The sequence below is a fragment of the Poecile atricapillus genome, chromosome Z (assembly GCF_030490865.1).
Source record: "Poecile atricapillus isolate bPoeAtr1 chromosome Z, bPoeAtr1.hap1, whole genome shotgun sequence".
Classification (NCBI taxonomy): domain Eukaryota; kingdom Metazoa; phylum Chordata; class Aves; order Passeriformes; family Paridae; genus Poecile; species Poecile atricapillus.
The window spans coordinates 129,606,314-129,627,013 of NC_081289.1; the positions used below are offsets into that span (position 1 = coordinate 129,606,314).

At 39.1% G+C, this 20,700-nt stretch overlaps 1 protein-coding gene across 1 annotated transcript in view; it reads right to left on the reverse strand.

The window, feature by feature from the left end:
- Nucleotides 1–4,259: 4,259 nt before the first annotated feature.
- Nucleotides 4,260–20,700, reverse strand: part of ITGA2 (integrin subunit alpha 2) — a 68,239-nt gene continuing 51,798 nt past the window's right edge. The window contains exons 21-30 of the mRNA XM_058826718.1: nt 19,904–19,996; nt 18,749–18,825; nt 18,567–18,650; nt 15,511–15,613; nt 14,621–14,731; nt 14,031–14,135; nt 13,609–13,722; nt 11,343–11,432; nt 7,963–8,079; nt 4,260–7,226 (exon numbers count right to left, since the gene is read on the reverse strand). Of these exons, the coding sequence (XP_058682701.1) occupies nt 7,137–7,226; nt 7,963–8,079; nt 11,343–11,432; nt 13,609–13,722; nt 14,031–14,135; nt 14,621–14,731; nt 15,511–15,613; nt 18,567–18,650; nt 18,749–18,825; nt 19,904–19,996 (984 nt within the window). The 3' untranslated portion in view covers nt 4,260–7,136. The remainder of the gene's footprint in view (nt 7,227–7,962; nt 8,080–11,342; nt 11,433–13,608; nt 13,723–14,030; nt 14,136–14,620; nt 14,732–15,510; nt 15,614–18,566; nt 18,651–18,748; nt 18,826–19,903; nt 19,997–20,700) is intronic.

A 20,700-nucleotide genomic window follows, 5' to 3' on the forward strand; every position in this document is an offset into this window, starting at 1 on the left:
GTTAGATCATCTATTAGGAAGAAATTCTTTACTGTGGGGGTAGTGAGGCACTGGCACATATTTCCCAGAGAAGCTGTGGATGCCCCATCCGTGGAAATGTTCAAGGCCAGGCTGGATGGGGCTCTGAGAAACCTTGTCTAGTGGAAAGTGTCCCAGCCTACAGCAGGATGGTTACAACTAAATGGCCTGTAAGGGCCCTTCCAACCCAACCCAGTCGTTGATTCTGTAATCATTGTATCACACAACAGTGAAGCCTCAGCTGTATATTCCATTTTATTGTCTCTGCAGAAAAAATCTACTAACAACTTCTAGCTGCACAAAGCAAAATGAGTACAGTAGGTGATGATCTTTTTTTCCTACGGGTGTTTTAATCACTTTTAATACTTAGTTACTGTATCTGAATTAAGTAAATTGTAAGGAAACATACAGCATCAAGCAGAAACCTAGTTAAACTGTGGTTATTAACATATTGATGCACTTTTCCTCAGTGGAAGTCAGTCCTTCCTCTGCAGGACAGCAGCTGCTCCTTGTGTGCTTACAGATACACACTCTAGAAACCATGTGGGCCCTATTATCTAGGCAGAGCTAATCAAGTACAAGATTGAGTTTTCCTTTGTTTTGGAGGCTGGAGAGAAGCTCTCTGCTGTTTGAATGTCATTTTTACTGGGAATTGTACAGAATACTGAGCACAATCACTTGCTCTGTGAAAATTATTTTTCACTTTAGAAGATAAAAACATTAATTTTTTTCATATTTGGTGTTAATTTTTCTATGTTCATGTTTGCTGTCACCATGCAACTAGTAAGTGTATTAATTTTAAAAAAATAAATGTTTAGCTTGTTTTTCAGTGGATAGTTTGTGAATGAAGTAAAACTTATACAGTGCTTCCATACTAGTGCTGTGCTCTCATAGAGAAAAACAATGGTATTTAAATCCGTTAAATTGGATTGGACGCCCATGATCAGGGGCACTTCCTGAGTTGCAGAAGTGTCCCTTTATTGCCTTTCTAGTGCTGCAGACTCCTGGAAGATTTCTCCAGGGTGACCTTAAGTGCACCTTCCCCATCAGCAATGCAGCTGGGAAGGATGGTGCAGAAAAGAAGAGAGAATAATTGTGTACTTCCCCACAGTGACCAGGAACAATGAATGGAAGAGATGTTGTACTGAGTCACAGCTGAGTGTTACAATGTGTGTATGCTGCCATGGTAAAGACAATGAAATGTCATTTTTTGTCCCTAGCTGTGCATGAGGCAAGTACTGCTTTGTTCTGGAACAATGATGTATCAGTCTTGTGTAACTTTGGGTTCTTTAGCTGGCATGTAAAAGCGAAATGGAAATGTCTCTGGGAGGGATGGTGTGCTAATTAGAGGTAAAATGTATCTCACTGAAATTTAAGTCCATGCTCTGAACTCAGTGTTCTGTCTCCCTTTGTAGGGCTACCCTCTCTGCTAGGGCAGTATTATCATAAAAGGGTACTGTGTTCTAAGATAAATGCTTAAGCTGTGTCAGAAGTGACCCAGAAGTTTTTCCAAATTGCCAGGCCAGGGAATGAATCCCAGCTGTGTCTCACTGTGTGTTAGGAAAAGATGTGGCTGCACATGTCCTGCTGTCCACACATAGAGAACTAGTGCTGGATGAGGGCTATTCTGTATTATGGTGAGATCCGTTGAGTGGGATGATAGATATTTGCAGATCTGTCTGTCTACAAGGAAGACCCAACTTTCTGGAATGGGTCCAGCTGTTTCTCTTCCTTGTCTGTAGGGAAGGGTAATCCCACCTCTCCATGAGACCAGCTGTGTTGAGCTGGTGGCTTTGGTACAGATGTTCCCAGAAACAAATGCTGCAAACCCAGAGGGTCACCATGTGATTCCTGTAGAGATCTGGCAGATGAAGGCTGTCTGTGGAAGGGAAGTGCATGTCTTCAGAGTGATAATTTGTCCTTCTGAAAAGATCCCTTAGTCTTGGCTGGCAAAATTTGAATACACTGATCCACCCCTTTGTCTGGCCAAACATCCATATACCAGCACTGATTGATTTTAAGTTTCCTTTCCTGATTTTGAGCATTGTGCTCTGTTCTCAAGAGAAGCTCAGCCTGATCCGTACAATGAAAACAGTAACTGATGGATTGTCATGGAATAACGGGGAAGGGGAGGAAGAGGGTTGTTTTATAAGGTGCCTACCCAGGAGATGGCAGCCGAGATGGCTGAGCAGGGGGAGCAGCTCTTGGCCTGCTCAGGTGCTGGCCATGCTGGGAAATAACAGACCCTCACTTCAGCTCTTGCTTGTGAAAGAGCCACTGCTTCACTCAAGAATGAAGCCTTTAGATTGCTCAATTTTGAACTAGATTTTTGGCCTTTCTCTCTACTCACTTTATGCACAGCTGTTCCAAGTAAGTTGTAGAGTAGCACATTCATTTGTTGCTTCAGAAGCATTAAAAAGAAAGAACTGCTAAATCTAATTATTAACAAATTTTATGTTAAAGCAGACAGTGCTGCTCTTTCCCTCTAAAAATGCTGTGTGAAAAACAGTCTTGAGCATTAAGTGCCATTAAGTACAATTAAGTGTCCTGTGGAGGTGACTGAAAAGAGTTCAGAATAGGCTGGTTCAAGAACAGTTTCTTTGAATACCTTAGGCATGTTTTTTGATAAACACACCATAAAATTGGTCTTATCCAGTGTTAAAAAAATAAGCATCCTGATGTAACTTTATAGCAGTTCTTTTTATAAAAGTTCCATTTTGACTATTTTAAAGAGGCAAGTACATTTTTAAAACTGCTAGCATACTAAAGCCTTTGATGACATACAAATAATTGACCAATTAACTGAGAATAAAAAGGCTTGAAATGTAGGACTCAACTTTTCTAAAGCTGTGAAAATGTACATTTAATTTATTTTTACAGGCAACAAAAAAATTGAGTCAGTTAGCTATAGGTTTTGAGATGCGTTTTCATACCTTCATTTTTTTAAGTCTTTAATTTTCAATCTTTTGCTGTAGTTCAGTTTTGGATGTGCTTTAACCCTGTCATTCACTCACTCTGCCACTCATGGAATGGGGGAAAGAATACAAGAAGTGAGAAATCTCATGGGTTGAGATGGAAGACAGTTTAATAGGGAAAGTAAAAAACTGCTCATTCAAGCAAAGCAAAACAAGGAATGCATTCACCACTTCCCATTGGCAGGCAGGTTGAGTCAACCCCAGGAAAGCAGAGCTCCACTGCATGTGACAGTGGCTTGGGAAGACAAAAACCAAACACTCTGAATGCCTGTTGTCACAGTTCTGTCCCCTCCCACCTTCCCATGCTCCCCCAGCCTCCTTGCTGGTGAGGTGGGGTGTAGAGCAGAAAAGGGCTTGAACCTGTGTGCATTGCTTAGCGACAGATAAAACATCCCTATGTTATCAACAGTTTTCAGCACAAATCCAAAACACAGCCCTATACTAGCTAGTGTCAAGAAATGTACGTTTGCCCCAGTCAAAACCAGCACACACATAAGTCAGCAAATAAGGAATCTGGTTTGTAATTCTGCAAAACACTGAGACTTGGTGAAAGGCAGAGTTTTGTGCCTTAAGATTAGTTTCATCTGATATTGTATGATGGAAGAGTTAAAACTGGTAGCCTACCTGCATGTCTTTTTTTCACTCTATAACAAGTATGGATGAGTTCAAAGTGGTAATAAAAAGCTCTGTGAAAGCTTGTAGTTTTCAGGTGGTAGTTTCTAACAATCCTGTCTTCCTGTCATCTTTCTATTCATAGCCAAGTTCCTCTCTCTCTTCTTTTGCCACACTGTTCCTGCTGAAAAGTTGAATTCAGTTTTTCCAACATATGGTGGAGTGTAGCCAGAGCGAGAGTCATGACATGCTACTGCTAACCAGTTCTGTAAATAGATAAAGTGCAGGGACTGGCAGAATGGGTGTAATTTTAGATACCAGTGATGATAAGCCCATGTTTATAGGAAGGCCTGGCCATGGTAATGTTTTAACACCATCTACTCAACTAGAGCTTTCCAAATACTTTGCACTAATGTGAACTGGGTTACAGTACAGTACAGCTTGCTAGTAATGTCACCTTCCTGACTGTGATCTTCAAGACTTCAAGTGCAGTGTCTTTGTCTACCTAGCAGAGTCATTCCCTTAGGGTTCTCACTGTGTGCTACTGGGACAAAGCCATATTTGGCCCCATTTTATGCCGTGCTTTTTCAGTAGCATTGCTTCTCTTTAGAGTGCTGTTTAAAAGTAAATGAGTCTGCATTTAGTCTGCATGAGTTCAGCAGTAGTCTTGTGTTTTATTGCAGTAATGCTGTTAGGCCCTCAGACAGGCCACCACAGTGATACAGTCCCTGCTCCCATAGAGCTTACATGCTAGCTTGTAGAAGTCCACTTTATTAAAAATTCTGTTGTAGCTCCCAAATTTATACATAGGCTTCTAAAAACCAACTCAGATTTTGGACTTGATTCTAGTACTTCAGGAAATCAGCAGCTAGATTTCAAGACCAGAATCAGATATAACTTGAGTTTGCTGAAGGTATTGCTGACTTTTCTTGCTGCAAGCACAAACAGAAGTACATGCTGAAGCTTAACATTTCAGAGTATTTAAAACATGCTGCTTTAAAAAAGTAATTTTAAAAAAAACCCAAACAAACCAAACCCTTGCACACAATACAAAATATACATAATATTTCCAGTATTATTTGCGACTGTGCCAACTTAAAAGTGCAATAGACTCACTCATTACAAAAACGGAATTATCTATTTGAGTATTAATTGCAAAAGAAAAATGAACTAGTTACTTGGAGTGGTTAGGATACAAAAACCTTACCCATTGCTATGTCTCCCCCTTACTTTGGAAAAGCATTATTGTGTCCAGGCTGGGAAGGAGAATCATGTTGTCCATGTCAAAATATAACCCAGTGAATACTAGTGAATTGAATCATTGCTACCTGATTGATAAACTGTTAAATCCCCAAAGAAGTTTCATATTGGCTATTGACCTGTACCTCCCACTGAAGTGGAAGAAGGAAATCTGGGTCAATGCCTGAATTGCCTTTGTAGGCAGAACCAGAAATTGAAGATTCTACCATCTGGTGTATTGTGAAATTCTCTCTCTGCTCTGGAGAGCATGACCCTGATTATGTAGGAGCTTCCCACATACATGGCTGTAGGGGTTATTTTTTTCTGCTCAAGTTTATGTAAGAATTGAGGCAGAAAAACTTTTTATTTTTACTCTCAGAGCATTTGCCCTTAAAGTTTATAATTACAACTCAGGAGCTTATTCTTTAGATTTATGCAATTGCTATTTTTCTCCCCACTTTTTAAATATTTGTTTTGGTCACAGACTCGGCTGATGGCGAGAATCTTGTTTGATAATTGATACAAAAATCTGAATTGTTTTTCAGAATGTTAAAAAAACCCAACAAAACATAACATTTTATAGATACAAAATAAATTCAAAACACATATAAAACTACAATAATCATAATCCAGCTGTTGCTGCAAATGAACTGTTATTTGCCGAAGAGATGGTTGGCTTTTGACTGATTAGCTATTAAAAAAGACTGAGTAAAACTTTCAAACGTGCTTAAGCCTAGTCCCTCAGAAAATAATGGAAAAGTGCCTAAGCATAATTACAATCCAGCTTTGGGGGGAAGAAACCATGACCTCGTGTTCTCCAGTCAGGCACATTTGCATGTTTTACTCTTCAAGTAAATCACCTCAGGTTGGAAACAATCTCACTTGCATGGCAGCGTACATACAAAAACACATCTCTCACAATCAATTGTAACTGCCAGGCTTGAGAGAGAAAGGCAGCCAAAAGGCCAATTCCCCTGACTGTTACCAGTCTTATATCAGGAGCCTTTATAAGTCTGAGCTTTCATTATAATCATAAAGGCAGCTTAACAGCACGTGGTAAACTTGAGGTGTGTAACCAACACAAAGTCACTCAAGTGTTGTGCTTAGAGCTCATTCCAGAGCACTACAGTACTTCACTGTATAAAACATAAGTTAACTTCATCCAGACATGAACAGGTGGGACCAAAAATATGTGACAAGGTAAGGAGGTTGTACTGAACTTTGGTCTCCTGGAGGGCACTGAGACGCTAAAGAAGTAAGTGCAGTAAACATTCTACAGAGCTTAGATCTTCACTATCCCCTTTTGTAATGTGCATAGTTCCTCAGTCAGCTATCCCCTTAATTCACTCTATGCTCTTAGTCTTGCAAAATCTTTCATTACAGAATTAAAGGCAAGATCTTAACTGTCTTTTCTGTTTATGTCAAAAGCCAAACTGATACCAGAGGGACCGAGAGTGTAAAGGCCAGCCTAACAGTAGTGGTAGTGCTTCTCAAGATGAAAATGAGTAACAACATTGCAGAGAACATGCTGTAAGTGATTATGAAATTCATATTTTCTTCTCAGGGAGAAAGTATGCAGAAGACAGTTACACATACCATTTGGCAGTATTTGCCCAAAACAATATCCTTCAGTAATTTAGTTGTGACCTTAGTGCAAGAAATACGGTGAACTTTTGGAAGACTTTGCCCAACCAGTTGTCCTGTAGCACCCAGACAGACATCTTCATACACAGTTCCCAGTTTATAGATTAGTTAAAGCAAAGGTTTGCTGGTGGAAATTATTTTCCTAAAACAATAAGGATGGAGCTAGTCAATGAAAAAATTACTTTTCTTCTCCCAGTCTGGAATCAGTATTCACCACACATTCATCATCAACTTAATAGAAAATGTCCTTTAACACATGTGGTACTTGTCAACTAAATTACCAACTGATGCTGTTCCACAATAATCTGAAATAAATTCTTCTGTTTCACTCTGCAGTGGATCAAGAGAAGGACTGCTGGAACAGTATGTTACTGTATACTCCGGACCTGCCAGTTCTAAGGGTTAAGTTTGTTTGAAAGGCAAAAATTTACAAGAAAAGGCACTATAAATCATTTTTGAAAAAACCAAACTGTCCTGCAGTTACTCTTGCAATAGAGTAGAATCTGTAAAATATTTTCATCTATATAAAGACACTTTCATTAAAAATGTTTAAATGTTACTAAGCTTTAAGGCACTCCAGCTGAAGAACTGACTGATCACAACTGCTATTGGTGGCTCAGATCTCCCCTTTATCCACATAACTCATCTTCAGTCTTTGTCCTTTGTGAGTTCTGCAATTTCATCGACATCTTCTATATCCTGTGTCATTTTCTCGTACTGTCTCTTGAAGAAGCCAAGCTGTGAGAAGTATTAAAATAACACCACATTGCAGTCAGTGATTGATAATTCATTTCTCAGCAAAACTAAATACTTTGATGGTAGAAATGCACGTGTGCATGCATACACTATAGTTTGATTATAGACAATTCTTGCCTCTAAAATGAAAGGAGGTGGGCCCTGAACTCCCACCTGAGGCAACTAAATGCTAGAATAGCAGTGCTGATTAGCCAGTTTTCTCCCTGCAGAGATACAGGCGTTTCCATGATGCCTAGGAGCACTTCAAACACCAATGCCCTGGCACACAGAAAAGCATCCTGTTTTTCCATGTAACCTTTGTAATTTACTTTTTGCCCTTGCCCTTTCTTTTATCTGTTCTTTTATCTGGTCAGTATATATCCTCTCCCATCTTATTTGTAATCCCCATCCTTGTCCACTGGGAATAGCATGGGTTTTCAGAGCGAAGCTGGGATATTATGGAAGGAGGCAGACAGTGTTGAAAGGAAAAAGTAAATGCCACAGCTCCTGTTTTGAATGATTGGCAGCTCATTTATCATCTTCATTTTGCCAGTTTCTTTGAGGACCCATTTCATAAATCCTTTTAAAATACGTCAAGGGTATAATGCCAATGCAGTATTATTCATACCACTGAACTGCAGATGTGGTTTTATCTTACACTAGAGAAGAGATATTCCAGAGAAAATAACCCAAATATATTTATCCCTTTTTTGTTTTAGGAGTATAAGTACCTACTTACTTTCCACAAAACAGCAACCAGTACCAATAGCAAGAGGAGTCCAGCCAATATGCTGCCAATCACAACACCTACTGGCACCTCAGCCTTCTCATCCGGCTTCATTATTGTAACTGGGATCTGAGAGCAGAGAGATTGTGTCTTAGGAGTTAATGTTAACTGTAAATAACATAGGATTTGTAAACCAAAGATCAAGAATGCCTGGAATACACGTGTTCCAGGACCAATGACTGAAACACACCAAGCAATTACAGCCCTTTCACTAGTGCCCATGGGTGCCTGGTTGCACTGTGGCACACAGCAGTGCCAGCTATGGACTAGAGGCCCTCATCATTCTTGGCCATGCGTAACAGGCAGAGAACAAATCTCTCCTGCCAGCTGCCTCTCCATTAACAGGAGGCCTTTCAGAGGCTCCACACACCATTACTGTGTAAACCAGCCATATTTACACGAATGTTTACATGAATGCAGTCTGGTGTACAGCCCCAAAATCAGGCTGCTGGAGAAGCACTACTTTTCACCAAGCGTTGTCAGAGCCCATTATCTCTGCTGGGCAGCTGTAGGAGGCAGTACTAATCACTGAAGCCAGACACCATCACATCTGCTGAAATTCCAGTCCTCCTGCTGGGCAGGTACCTCAGGCTCCTTTGCCTGCTGTTCCTACCCTCTATGAAACCACTAATGACTTTACAGATCTCAAGGTGATCTGTGCTCTCCTGGGTCAACTGAATGAATTTGCTGCAAGATGTATGGGTCAAACAGGAGCACCTCTAGCACACCTACATTTCCAGAACCACAAACAATACTAGAGAGCTCCCAGAAGAGCAAACAGGGTCTGGAAGTTAGTTTTCAGGTGATACCCTATCTAGCTGGATTAGGTATAACCAAATATATAATTACATATAACAGAGTTTCTTGGAGAGACATTGCTGCAATATTTATGAACTGTCAAATTTTTGGATTTAATCTTGGAACAACATGCAGTTAGCTGAAAGTTTTTTTTTCCTTCCTGAAGCATGATAAAACAAATCACACTAGTTTATTTTCTCAGGGTGGTTGTTCAGTGCATTTGTCTGGAGTAATTTAATCTTAAGCTTTCTGGGAAACTTGCACTGGACTGACATTTCAGTGATTTAAGTCATTTCTGTTGGAAAGCTCCAATGTTGTGCTAGGTGTGGTTATGTGTATTCATTTCACCAAGGCAGGATGGCTTTGTGTATTTTCTAACTGAAAGGCCATAATGATGATTCTAGCAGGTTAACATTCTGGCCTCCAGCTGGCAGTCCTTTCCAACTTGGAAAAAATGTGAAAGCTTTTACGTAAAAATACCTAAGCAGCTTCCCCACATAGCATCACAAGGAAATATTCATTTATTTGGCTAAACAGAAATCCAGTTCATCCAGTGCAAAAAGCCAATTTAATATATGCAGTTTGCCTAGTAATGCTTTCTGCATTAGATTAACAGTGAAGTGGCACTTGGAAAGGAAAATTGATGCCTAAGAACAAATTATCTTTCCTGAAGTTAAACTGTGGTCAATAACACACCATGAGACTGGGATTCAACTCATCTGGTGTTACATCTACAACATAGTTCCTTGACTCCCAAAGGAGGAGAGGCCTTTTAAAGAGCCTAATTCAACCTAGTTATTTTAAGGATCTTCTTTAGGATGAGATGAACTGCATTTCAGAAATACCTGTTCTTTCCAGGGTCTAGGATTTATAGAATGTGGATGACTAATGCAGATATTAAACTGGATGAATCCTACCACATCCATATACATTAACAGGAAAGTAAGTAGGGAAATAAGCTCTGTCTGCTTCTGCACTGTCCTGTCCTCAAGGAAGTGTGAAGGGCACTTCACAACTATTGGCCTGACAAGAAGTACATTGCTGGGCACTGACTCCAACTGTCAAACTGTCTGCTGAAAGGAGAAAGTACCTCCACAACCTGGCACATTTACCAAGACTTCTCACAGAGCAATAGGTTACTGAGTAAAGATCAGACTGAAAGTCACCAAAAGCCTACCTCAAAGGTGCCTCAAAAGTCCCAGCTGCACATGTGTCAATGGCTGGGGGAGGAATTAACTTTTACTTGTCAACTATCATTTGAATAATTAAATTCTAGTTCTTCTGAAATTGCCAACAGAACTTCTGGTAATGTAGATTTGGCAGTACCATGCTTCAAATGTGGAAAAATACTTATTAATACATGGTTTATAAGCTTACCTAAGAAGCTTGTGCAATTACCTGGAATATTTGCATTGTATAGTAATGAGTTTCATCTCCTAACAGAAATACCATGCCAAATTGAAGCACTTAAAACACTTACTGGCAAGTAATTTTTCTGTGAAAACATACTTTCTTTGTTCTTCAAGCACCAGAGGATTTCCTGATTACAAAACAGCTTATTTAGAGGTTCTTCACAAGAAATAGAGTGATTAATGAGAAACCAATGATTAAAAATGGCATTGGATGATGGTTGTATCACTCAGTGAGAGAGATCAATCTGTAACTGCTTTTGTATGTTTATTGAATTCTCTGTTACCTGTGAAAGGGCTATGCTGCACATTCTTACAGATATTTGACGCATTTATTAATTTGCATTTTGCTCTTTAATAGCCTTGGTTATTTTATGGATAAAACAGGCTATTATGTCCTGTAAAAATAAATCTGAAGTTAGTACTGCAAATGGAAGCGTATTCCTCTCAAGACAGACTAAGAGAAAAAAAAAGGCATCCTCTTTTATTACAACAGTACCACACCACTACTGTATTCTTCCAGTGTTCTTTTATGTTTGTATACAGCAAATAGAAAGCTTGGAAGAATTCTGTACTAATAAAGCTGTGTTGTATGGAGACTTCTCTTGAGATTAGCTGTGTCCACATTGTCCATATGACAGCTATTACAAATGCTAAAAATATTCCACATTCCTTTACAAATGAGATTATTTTCTGGAGACCTTTGCCAAACATTTGTTTAGAAACATCAAACCATACACTTATAGAAGTAAGTAAGACTATAAATCAGATTTGTGAACATGTTTTCCAGAGCTCAAGAAGCGCCCATTGCAGCAAGAACTCCAAATTTTGATCTTTTCATGAACAGAAAGCTATCTGAATTTCAGAAATTTCTAGCTGACTTTTTCTCAGAGTTCTACAGTTTATTTGAGACCGACAGGTTTTAACTATGTCTGGTTTATATAGAAGTGGACAGAAATGAAAACATTTTAATTACTTAAGGGAGTTGTATAAAGTCAGAAGGAGACATTAATTCAACATAATCGAGTTGCTGTGTACTCCTAAAGGACACTGAAAATAAAGTACTATCACTTTAATACAGTCAAAGATAGAGAAGTTGAGAAAATATACTTAACTATCACTTACAGTTAGGGTATTCTCTCCAATTATAAATAACTCAGGGTTAAGTGTATCAACTTTTGCTTCTGCAGAGAGTTGTAATGTCTGGAAAATTAACTGAAAGAGAAAATTAAAACAACTGTAAAGCTCTGTTATAGGGCAACGATTAAAATGTAGATATCCTAAAATGATTCTATTGCCTTGAAATGAAGACTTTACAGCCAGAAAAGAAATTTACAGTATTAAGAAAATTAAAATTATTTTTATATTTTTCCCTGGCCAACTTGTCAATCAAAGTAACAATATATTAGTAATCCACTTAGGAATGACATTGAGGAACTCCTATGTTTTTCTTTTTCTGTAATGTACAGTTCGAGCAAAACAGAAGGAATTATTTACGTAACCCTTTTTATGCTTATTTCAAAGCTGTCACTACTGCTAGCAGGGAAGAGATGGGGGAAAAGAGCAGTGAGAAAAGGAGACACAGCAACAAAGGACAGATGGGAATATATCTCTGGCCTTTGAGAGAAATGGAAACTGGATGTTCTTTTACTTCCTCCTGCCCTCACTTCTATCCAATTCTTCTGTTTTTCCCCATTTATTTTTTCCTTTCATGACGTGTTCCTCTCCTCGTCTCAAATTCTGACATAGCTCTTTCAGTTTAAACAGAGATGACAAAAATCTTAAGCCAATTCCTATTTGAAAAGGGACCTTGTGCCAGACCCCACTTCCCTTTGTGGATGTACTGGGAAGAGAGGTGAAAGCTGTGTAGACGCTGACAATTCACTGCTGCTCCTCTACAGCACCACAAGGAATGGCCTCAGGTTCGCAGGAGCACAGGACCACTCTCCAGCTGAACCAAAGGCAATGCCTGCTCTGTCATTTTGCCTCCTCAGGCATTTCTCTGTGCCAGGGCCAGGTACCACGGGCAGCTGTGGGTCTGCAGTGGCCAACACACCAAACTGACTGTCTCGGCAGTATGAGTTATTGCATCTCTGCACTGTGACCATCTGCCCAAGTGGTGTGTCCTGCACACCTAAAAGTTTAGAAACACACCTGACCACTATTCAAAGCACCTCAATTCCTAAACACATCTTTTCTTTGCTTATCAGGTACTGCCAAGCCTGATATCCTTCTTGGACAGTGGCTGATTGCTATTAAATAAAAAGGCTGATTATGTGCATGGCTGAGCAAGTGCTTGCAAGATTATTTGTGCTGAATTTCAACAATCAAATAGAAAATTACAAAATGGAGGAGAACTGTGACATATGAACTTTCTTTCCCATTGGCCAGTGATGGTAAACAAACCATTCCCACTCACTTTCTTGTGAGGGTACTAACCTTTTGTTCAGTTCTCTACCTTCTAACAGCACTAACAAATGGTCTTGACCCAGCTGATTAGAAATATACGAACTCCAAAGACAGACAGATGCTTTTTGTCGCCCACTTCCACAACACATTTAACAATATCAACCTGACCTTTTCCTTTTAAGAGTTGAATGCTGGAGCTGACAACAGCCCGGCTGTTAAATGTCAATACCTGCCACAAGAATCGCCAGACACACTAAGGAGACTGCGTCATGTTCCTGACATGTTAGGCTCATCCAGGACTCCAAGATCATTTGGTTGGTTGCCTAGCTAAAAAGCAAACATGGTCTAACTTCAAAAGTCTGGTAACTCATAATGAGTTATATTCTGGAGGACACATGGTGATTGAAAATAGGCTGAGATATTGATGGATATTTTAAGCATCCTGTAGGTCTCTAAGCAAGGACTGATTCTTTGACACCTACTCTAATAAACACAAAAAATCAATTAAAGACATTTTCCACACTTTATATATCAAATAAAACTGGCAGTACTAACAGGGTTTTGGTATTTTGATGTGATTTAAAATGATCACGATGTAGGCTGTGATGTTCAAAAAGTAAAAGCATGATTATTTTACAGGCTATGATGATACTGTACTCTGCTGTCCTATGATGAGTTTTGTGGAAACTGTAGTTCCCCTAGAAATGAATCTAGCAGATGTCGGAAATGTTTTTTTCAGCTGTGAAGGTTGCATTATCACAGCGTATTCTCAGATTCTGTGCTGGACTGAAGTTTTATCAGCTCCATTATGCAGCCTCACTACTTTTAGGTTCAAGTTTTCAATCTGGGAAAACACAAACCAATATAAAGTAAAGGAAGGTCTTTCTTGACTGTAAGGTATCTGTCCTGAACTTTGAAAAATATCAGGAGTTTGCAAATACTTGAGTACTGGATCCTCCATAAAGATGCAGCTGATACTCACGGAAGCAAAGGTTCCATTCCAGATTTGGGTGGACACGTTCACAAAGTACTCTCCCTTCAGTGTAATATCTTCCAGTTTGCATGTGATGGTACTGCACTTCACGTTCTTACAGGTCTTCCAGGTGAAACAGCAAGAAGGGGCAACAGCAGGCATTAAAAACACACTTTGAAAAATGTTCTTGCAACATCCAGACATTTTGCCCTTGCCTTTCCTGTTCTCTGCATACAAATTAAGTGCCTGCAGGCTGTGCTAAAGCAGATGCAGTGTCTGTGAGAACATCCATAGGCTGAGCTCCTGCTCTGTAAATGAGGAATGCCACCCCATCCAGCTTTCCTCACAAGTACAGCAATGGGCACAGAAGGTCAGCTCTGCTTCCCTCAGCTCAGAAGGTCCTGCTTACTGCAGCCCTGGGTTTTACTCACCAGTTCTTTGGAAGTTCTGAAGTTCTCTTTTATGAAAGATGGAGAATACGGTCTTTTCCCAATTTGCAGTGGATTTATCTGAGCGTCACAAGTAACACCTTTGGCCTAGGAGAGATGACAGGAATAAGACTGCATGACATGCTACTTGGGAGTTTATAAGCATCATCATAATATATATTTCTGGGATTACATGGTGGCTGTAAAAGGCTAGAGTCTGAATACTGAATTCTTCAGGAAACTAAGAATATGTGGCTTTGGTCAGAAGTAAATAATTCTTAAGACACACCTTTTTTTTTTTTCCTTTTTTTGTTTTTTTTTCATCCCGATTGACCTGAAGGGTTTTTACTCAGCTAAAAACTTCCTTTTTACTATAACTTTCCCAGGGACTTGATGAAAGACCTAATTGAAGAGATCCAGATATTCCACATCTGCCAAGTAATAGGCTAGTGTACTTCTGGCATTGTGGTCCCCTTTATGAGGAAGGGACAAGGAGAAAAAGCATGGATTCTCTTAAACTAAGCTATAATCTTGGGGAGATAATTGGTGTTTATAGTACTGATAAACCCCTGAAACACAGTTCAGTTCTATACCTCATCTGTGGTGACTGCAGTTAGGTACATTAGTGGGTTGCCTTTGCTGGTCACTGCTGGAAGATTGATTGTTACAGATGCCACCTTTACTGGAATACTTCCTGTTGTTACCTGCAAAGCAAAAAGCTCAGGAGTTAATTCAGGTAGCTATGCATAAATCATTTGATACAGCAAGAAAATTAGAAATAATGGATGAGTATTGGACTGGACTCCTTTTACATCAGCATTTTTTTATTAAGACACTGGGGTAGTAATTTTGTGAATGGTAAAGCAAAAGTGTACTGTATAGCTCCAGGTTCCTGTCTGTTTTCTTAGCAAAGTTCATATTAATTGCATGAAATATGTTTTGAAAAGCAAATATTCTGCCATGGCCAATAGGCCTGTTTAGTCCTTTGGAGTAGCAGGAATGGAAATGGAATGTAATTTAAGTTTCTTCCACGTTGCATATTTGGATCTAAGTTTTTTTCTGTGTTATGTAATAAGCACTGTGATCTGGCTAGTTCTTGCATAACGTTAGAGCCCTTAACCCTTGCCAAACTTGAAGTTTCAAAGTCCAAGCCTGCAAAGACTTGTTTTTCTTTATCAAGTTGTCAGGAGACTCTGTGAAAAAAACAGTCTAAGTTGGCCTAAAGTTAAGCATTAACCATCTTCTAAATAAATACACAGTGCAGAATCAATCCCTCGCCCATTCTACTTGTGCAAATGTCATCTTTAACCTTATGAAGACTCCAAGTACCTATGCTATTTGTAATTTTTTTTCTTATTTGACCTATTCAAAATCCTCAAAAATTAGACAATGAAAACAGAAACAAATTTTTTTTTTTAAACTAGGTTTTGGGAGCAGGCTATAGAGGGAGCTTCTTGAAACAGAACAAAACAGACTTACTAACCTTAACTGAGAAGTTGAACGTGGGGCCAATATCTTCAAAATTATTCACAGTGGAAGGAATGTTATGACCAGAGTATACTTCATAAAAGTTGATGTTGGCAAGCCTGGTTAACAACCATAAAACAATACATTTCAACTTGGCAGCTGCTTTGAAAACATATGTTACTGGATATGGCTTTGTGAAACAGGTCAGAAGTACAGATAGAGAAAAGTCAGTCACTTAGACTGTTGTTTGAATTTTACGAAGTTAGTTAAGAAAATGCTGTACTGAAGCCCAGAGCTGGAAGAAACTTGTGAAGTTAAGACAAGAGAGTTGTACAGGATACAGGCTCTCTCAGGCTTCTAGGCCCTGCATTATTTCAGGGCCATACTGCAAATTCTTCCTCTGCACACAAACTGCGACGTTTGACTTGCAGTCATCTTTTGCTTCAGAAAGGGCCTTCCTGTCTCCCTTGGTACATCTGTAACTGGCTGGGTGTGGAAACACAGGCATCACTCTGCTTTACGTCCATGGTACATATCACATAGCCCTCACAGTTCTCTCTGGGGATGGAAGAACATGTGCAAGGACCTGTGGCTGCTTTTGGACCTCAGTTAGTCAGAGTCACACTCAAAGGCAAGGAAAACATCCCTGTGCAGTGCATCACACCCACTGCCTGCTACCTGTGAGCAGCTTCTCTGCTAAACCATCCCAGAACTGTGTCTGCTCTTCATCATTAGCTTTCATTAGAAGGCTAATCTGAGCAGTCAAAAAGCAAGCTGGTGAGTTAACAAGAAACAGGGGCTCCTTCAGCAGCTCTTCCTCTTACACAAGGAATCTATCATCTTTACCGCTATCCCTGTTTAATCTGGGTAACATCTGTGCACACAATCCCAATTTAATGTGTGTGCAGTCTCACAGATGTGATTCCTGATCAGTTGTGATCCTCCATACTACACTGTGGATCCTTTTTGATCCTCCATACTTTCTCCCATGGGCCCTTTCCTTGAAGGGCTTGCTCACAAGTACTCCAAGGAAAACAAACATGACATTTTTGCTTCCTTACTGCTGAAGACTACAGTCCTTCCAAGATGCACAGTATCAGCTTCCTTGTTCTTTCAGAAGTCTCTGGTAAGACATATTGCTACATGTTCTCCTAGAAACTCAGGAAATTATCCCTAGAAAGACTTCACTTTAGCAAAACAGTACTTTTTTCTCAAACCTTTTATTTTAAGGGATTACTTCTTGGCTGCATTACCTGCCTCAGGACTGAACTAATTCCAGGTAAATACTTCCTAAGCCAAGTTATGCCATGGCTTAATATGCATTTCATTTAATTCTTTTAAATTTATTATCTCCAAGAATAACTAACCATTTTCTGGCTGTAGGTATTCCTTCATTCCTTCATGTGCATATGAAATTCCATTTTCTCATATTCAGAAGATGTCACTGAATTCAAACCCTGTTTTCCCTTCAATAACTTTTATAGACTCCATGCCTTGCTTCTTCTGAAGCATTTCATTTCAGTTCATATTTCTCAGCTAATTAAACCTGCTGATTCAAGTTTACACCATCTGAATTTCCTGAGAGGCAAGCCCTCTGTACAGATGCTCGTGCAATCTCTGCTGCTTCTGGCAAGGTCTCATGCAACTTTCTCAAGGATGTGAAAGAACTTGCAACACTGACTCAAATGCTTCTCTGCACTTAAAATAATCTCAAAAATTCTGCATGACTCCAGCACTGGAGCACCTAGCCATGACGCAGGCCCTCTAATATTCTGAAACTTCTTCTGCAAAGAAGGTTATTACATTAATCTCCTATGTTGTGGTCCCTATTCCAGCTCATCCTACACAGCAGCCAACAGTTCCTGTAGATATGGTAATCTCTGAATATTAATTTCCGGGATCCACTGTTGCTCTGTATCTTAAAGCAGCTCCTTAGTTTTCAAAGTTCTGTTATCCTCTAAATATCTACTGTTGTTTTTTTTTTTTATATCCATTTACTAATTTTTGAACACTTTGGAATGCAAAAGCATTTTTTCACCAGGAATTGGTGATTGTTGATCCTAGAAATTCAATATTTGGGAAAGAGAAATAAATATCTTCTTTGATGAAAATTCAAATATCCTACCTTGATCCCAGAGTGACACCAATGTATTTTTGTTTCAGTTGTAATCTAAGTTAAACTGTAACTGAAATAATTCTTGTTGGGAACAATAACAGACTAATTACTTCTTGAGAGCATCCCAAATCACCAAGTGTTTCCAGAGCTCAAGCTAAGAACTTTCAAGAGCACTATATGAAGATAAAAGGTCTTAAAAGGCTTTTTGTTGGTTTATCTCCCCCTGCCTGCTCAGCTGCCTCTCCTTACAAACCACCCTTCCCAGGCTAAGGATGGCTCTTGCAATAGCCCTGGCTTGCCTTCTACATGGAGAAGAAAGGGCTGGCACCAGGCAGGGCTGGTAGGTTTGAGCCAAAATCTGGATGGTTACATGGAAAAGCAGGGTGTCTGTTCCCCATGCCAGTGCAGCTGCAACAAGGGAGAATTTGCCAGGTGCACCTCAGGATTTAGTTCAAATCATTATCTCAAACTGCTAGAAAGTTTATCTTTTTGTTCCAGGTTCAACAGATATGTCTATTTTTTTCTTTCTTTCCCCCCCCTCCTTTGCTGAGAGTTTGGTATATTTTTCCTTTTGATATTCTTTTGTTTAGTTTTGATCACTGTAACTCCAGATTTGATCACATGTCATTACATTTGAGCCAAGAAGCCAAATGTTATTTACAGTATATACTGTTTATGTTATCAAAACCACATGCATGGTTGGCCTTTTTATCACTTGTGTTCACAGATGCATCTGTAACAACTCTTCAGAGGCAAACACGGGTCCACAACTTTTGTAATTTTTACATATAAGTTTGGTTGGAAAGACAGACAAATCTGCTCCTACTGGTGAAAAGGGAATTTCGTATGACTTCCAAAACAAAAGAAAAGCTTCTCTATATTTTAGTGACCGTTCAAGACTGTAACTTCAAGTAGCTTGCCAAAATGATAGTGTCTGTTTACATAATTCAGCATACCTTGTGAAGTGAATTTCTGCATCGTATCGCAGAGGAATTGATAAGGTGACCTGGTTGTCCAACTCTTGCTGTTCCTTACTTTCACTGTTCATCAAAACACATTTGAGTCAGGTCTAATAATATTGTTTTATACAAATAAGCTTTTAGTACCTAAATTGCTTTCATATAATTAGGTACTTTACCTCCATGCATGAAAACTTAGAACTGCCACATTCTGAAGATTTTTAAGGTTAAAATCAAAGCTAATATCAAAGGATACCTATGGAAGAGACAAGGAACACATAGTAAATGGGTTGGTACAACATCCAAGGGACTTCCCAAAAGACATTATTCATGTGTGCAACAATCTAGAACTGCCCTCTGTATCTGAATTCTCCACAGATTCCTGTGTAATATTTCAGTAATTTCTTAATACTCAGAATTGATTTGTTCTTACACTCCCCTACAAGTTCGCATTCTAACATAAACAAGTTATTTGCACTTTGAAATTGTGTACAACTAGCTACAAGCTGCAACAAAAGGTGTTCACAATTCCTTCCTTTTAAATTCTAGCATTGGCACAAATTTTGTATTCAATCTTTTCTTCCATTTGTTCCAGCAGGTCCACTTTGAGCAATTCCATCAACATTCACAAAAAACTATTTATTTATTTATTTATTTATTTATTTATTTATTTATTTATTTATTTATTTATTTATTTATTTATTTATTTTACATGTCCCACCACAGAACATCATGTTTCTGTTCTTTCTAGCAAGTTTATTGTCGCTTTAGTTGATTATATTAGAGGCTAGGACCCTGTTTCTGCTCTGCCCTTGAGGAATAAGAGATTCCATAAAAACTGTGGATATCCTGAGGTTTATGGTATATATGAAATATATATATATATATATATATGTACAATTTATCTTAGGGCTGTGTGGGCCTCCCATCTCCTCCCAAAACAATACTGCTTTCTGGGAGAGATGAGATTCAAGGAGCAGGTGAGGGAGTTACCCCAGGGTCACACTGCAGGAGGGATTTGATAGGAATTGTGCTCAGTTCTTAGGAGGCTGCACATGATGCTCTATGCTTCTCTGCTCCCAGCTTTCATTCTCCAAAAGTTACATAACTGCAGCAGCATTTGGAAGCTGTGGGTTGTGACAAATGAGTTTCAGAGTCTTTTTTCCTTTAATCTGGCAGGGAGTCACAAATTTTAAGCCCTAGTTTGCTTCTTTTAATGCTTCTGTTGTAAAATTTAAGAAATCCTTATCAGCAATAAATGCAGAGTTAGGGAAAAACAACAGCAGAAAAGATTCTGTGTGTCATTCAAGGTTATTTAAACATGCCAGCTGTACCTGTTGTCCTGTTCTGAAAACAGGATAGCTTATTTGGCAAATGACTGTACTTTGTGCTGTTCCTGTTTGACACGAGACTTCAGTTCCATCACTCTGCAGGGAAAACGGACAGAAACACCATCTTAATATCAGGTTTTGATAAGGCAGAGAGGTGTGTACCTTCAGCAGCATATGTATTCAACTAAGGAATGAAAACAGGTGTTATGGCAGTAAATCCTAGAGATGCAGGAGATGGGTGGGGCATAGGCAGGGTCAGGAGGAAGTCATAAGAAAGGTGGGACAAGCTCCCACACAGCTTCTTGTAGGCTGTAATCATCTTTTTAGAACTTTGTGCTGAGCTTGGAAGAAGGAATACAGGCCCAAGAGTGCAGGTTAGCTCCAGCACTAACTTCTACAGTCCTTTTTTACAGAATTTTTACAGAACTTTTGCAGACATATTTACACAATCTTAGAGCTGGTTAAGTACTTTCACTATAGAATTTAGTGTGCAAAGGGGAATTCCTCAGAGAAATCAAACTTTCTGTAGGAAAATCTGCCATGCATAATCATTTGTTTACTACTTTGCAGAATATTGGCTTGTCATCATCCTTGATTCAAAGACAAATTCACAGACCAGAGCCAGTTATCAACCCTTGGAGAAGTATAAATTAAAAAGTACTGTCTTTTCTAAAAAACATTCCTAGTAGACATTTACCATTCATGAACTGTGCTACAAAAAACCCTCAAAACAAAACCCCCCAAAAGGCCCATACATACTCAGTTTATGTTTTTCTTCCTGCCTTGAAGCAAGCATATTT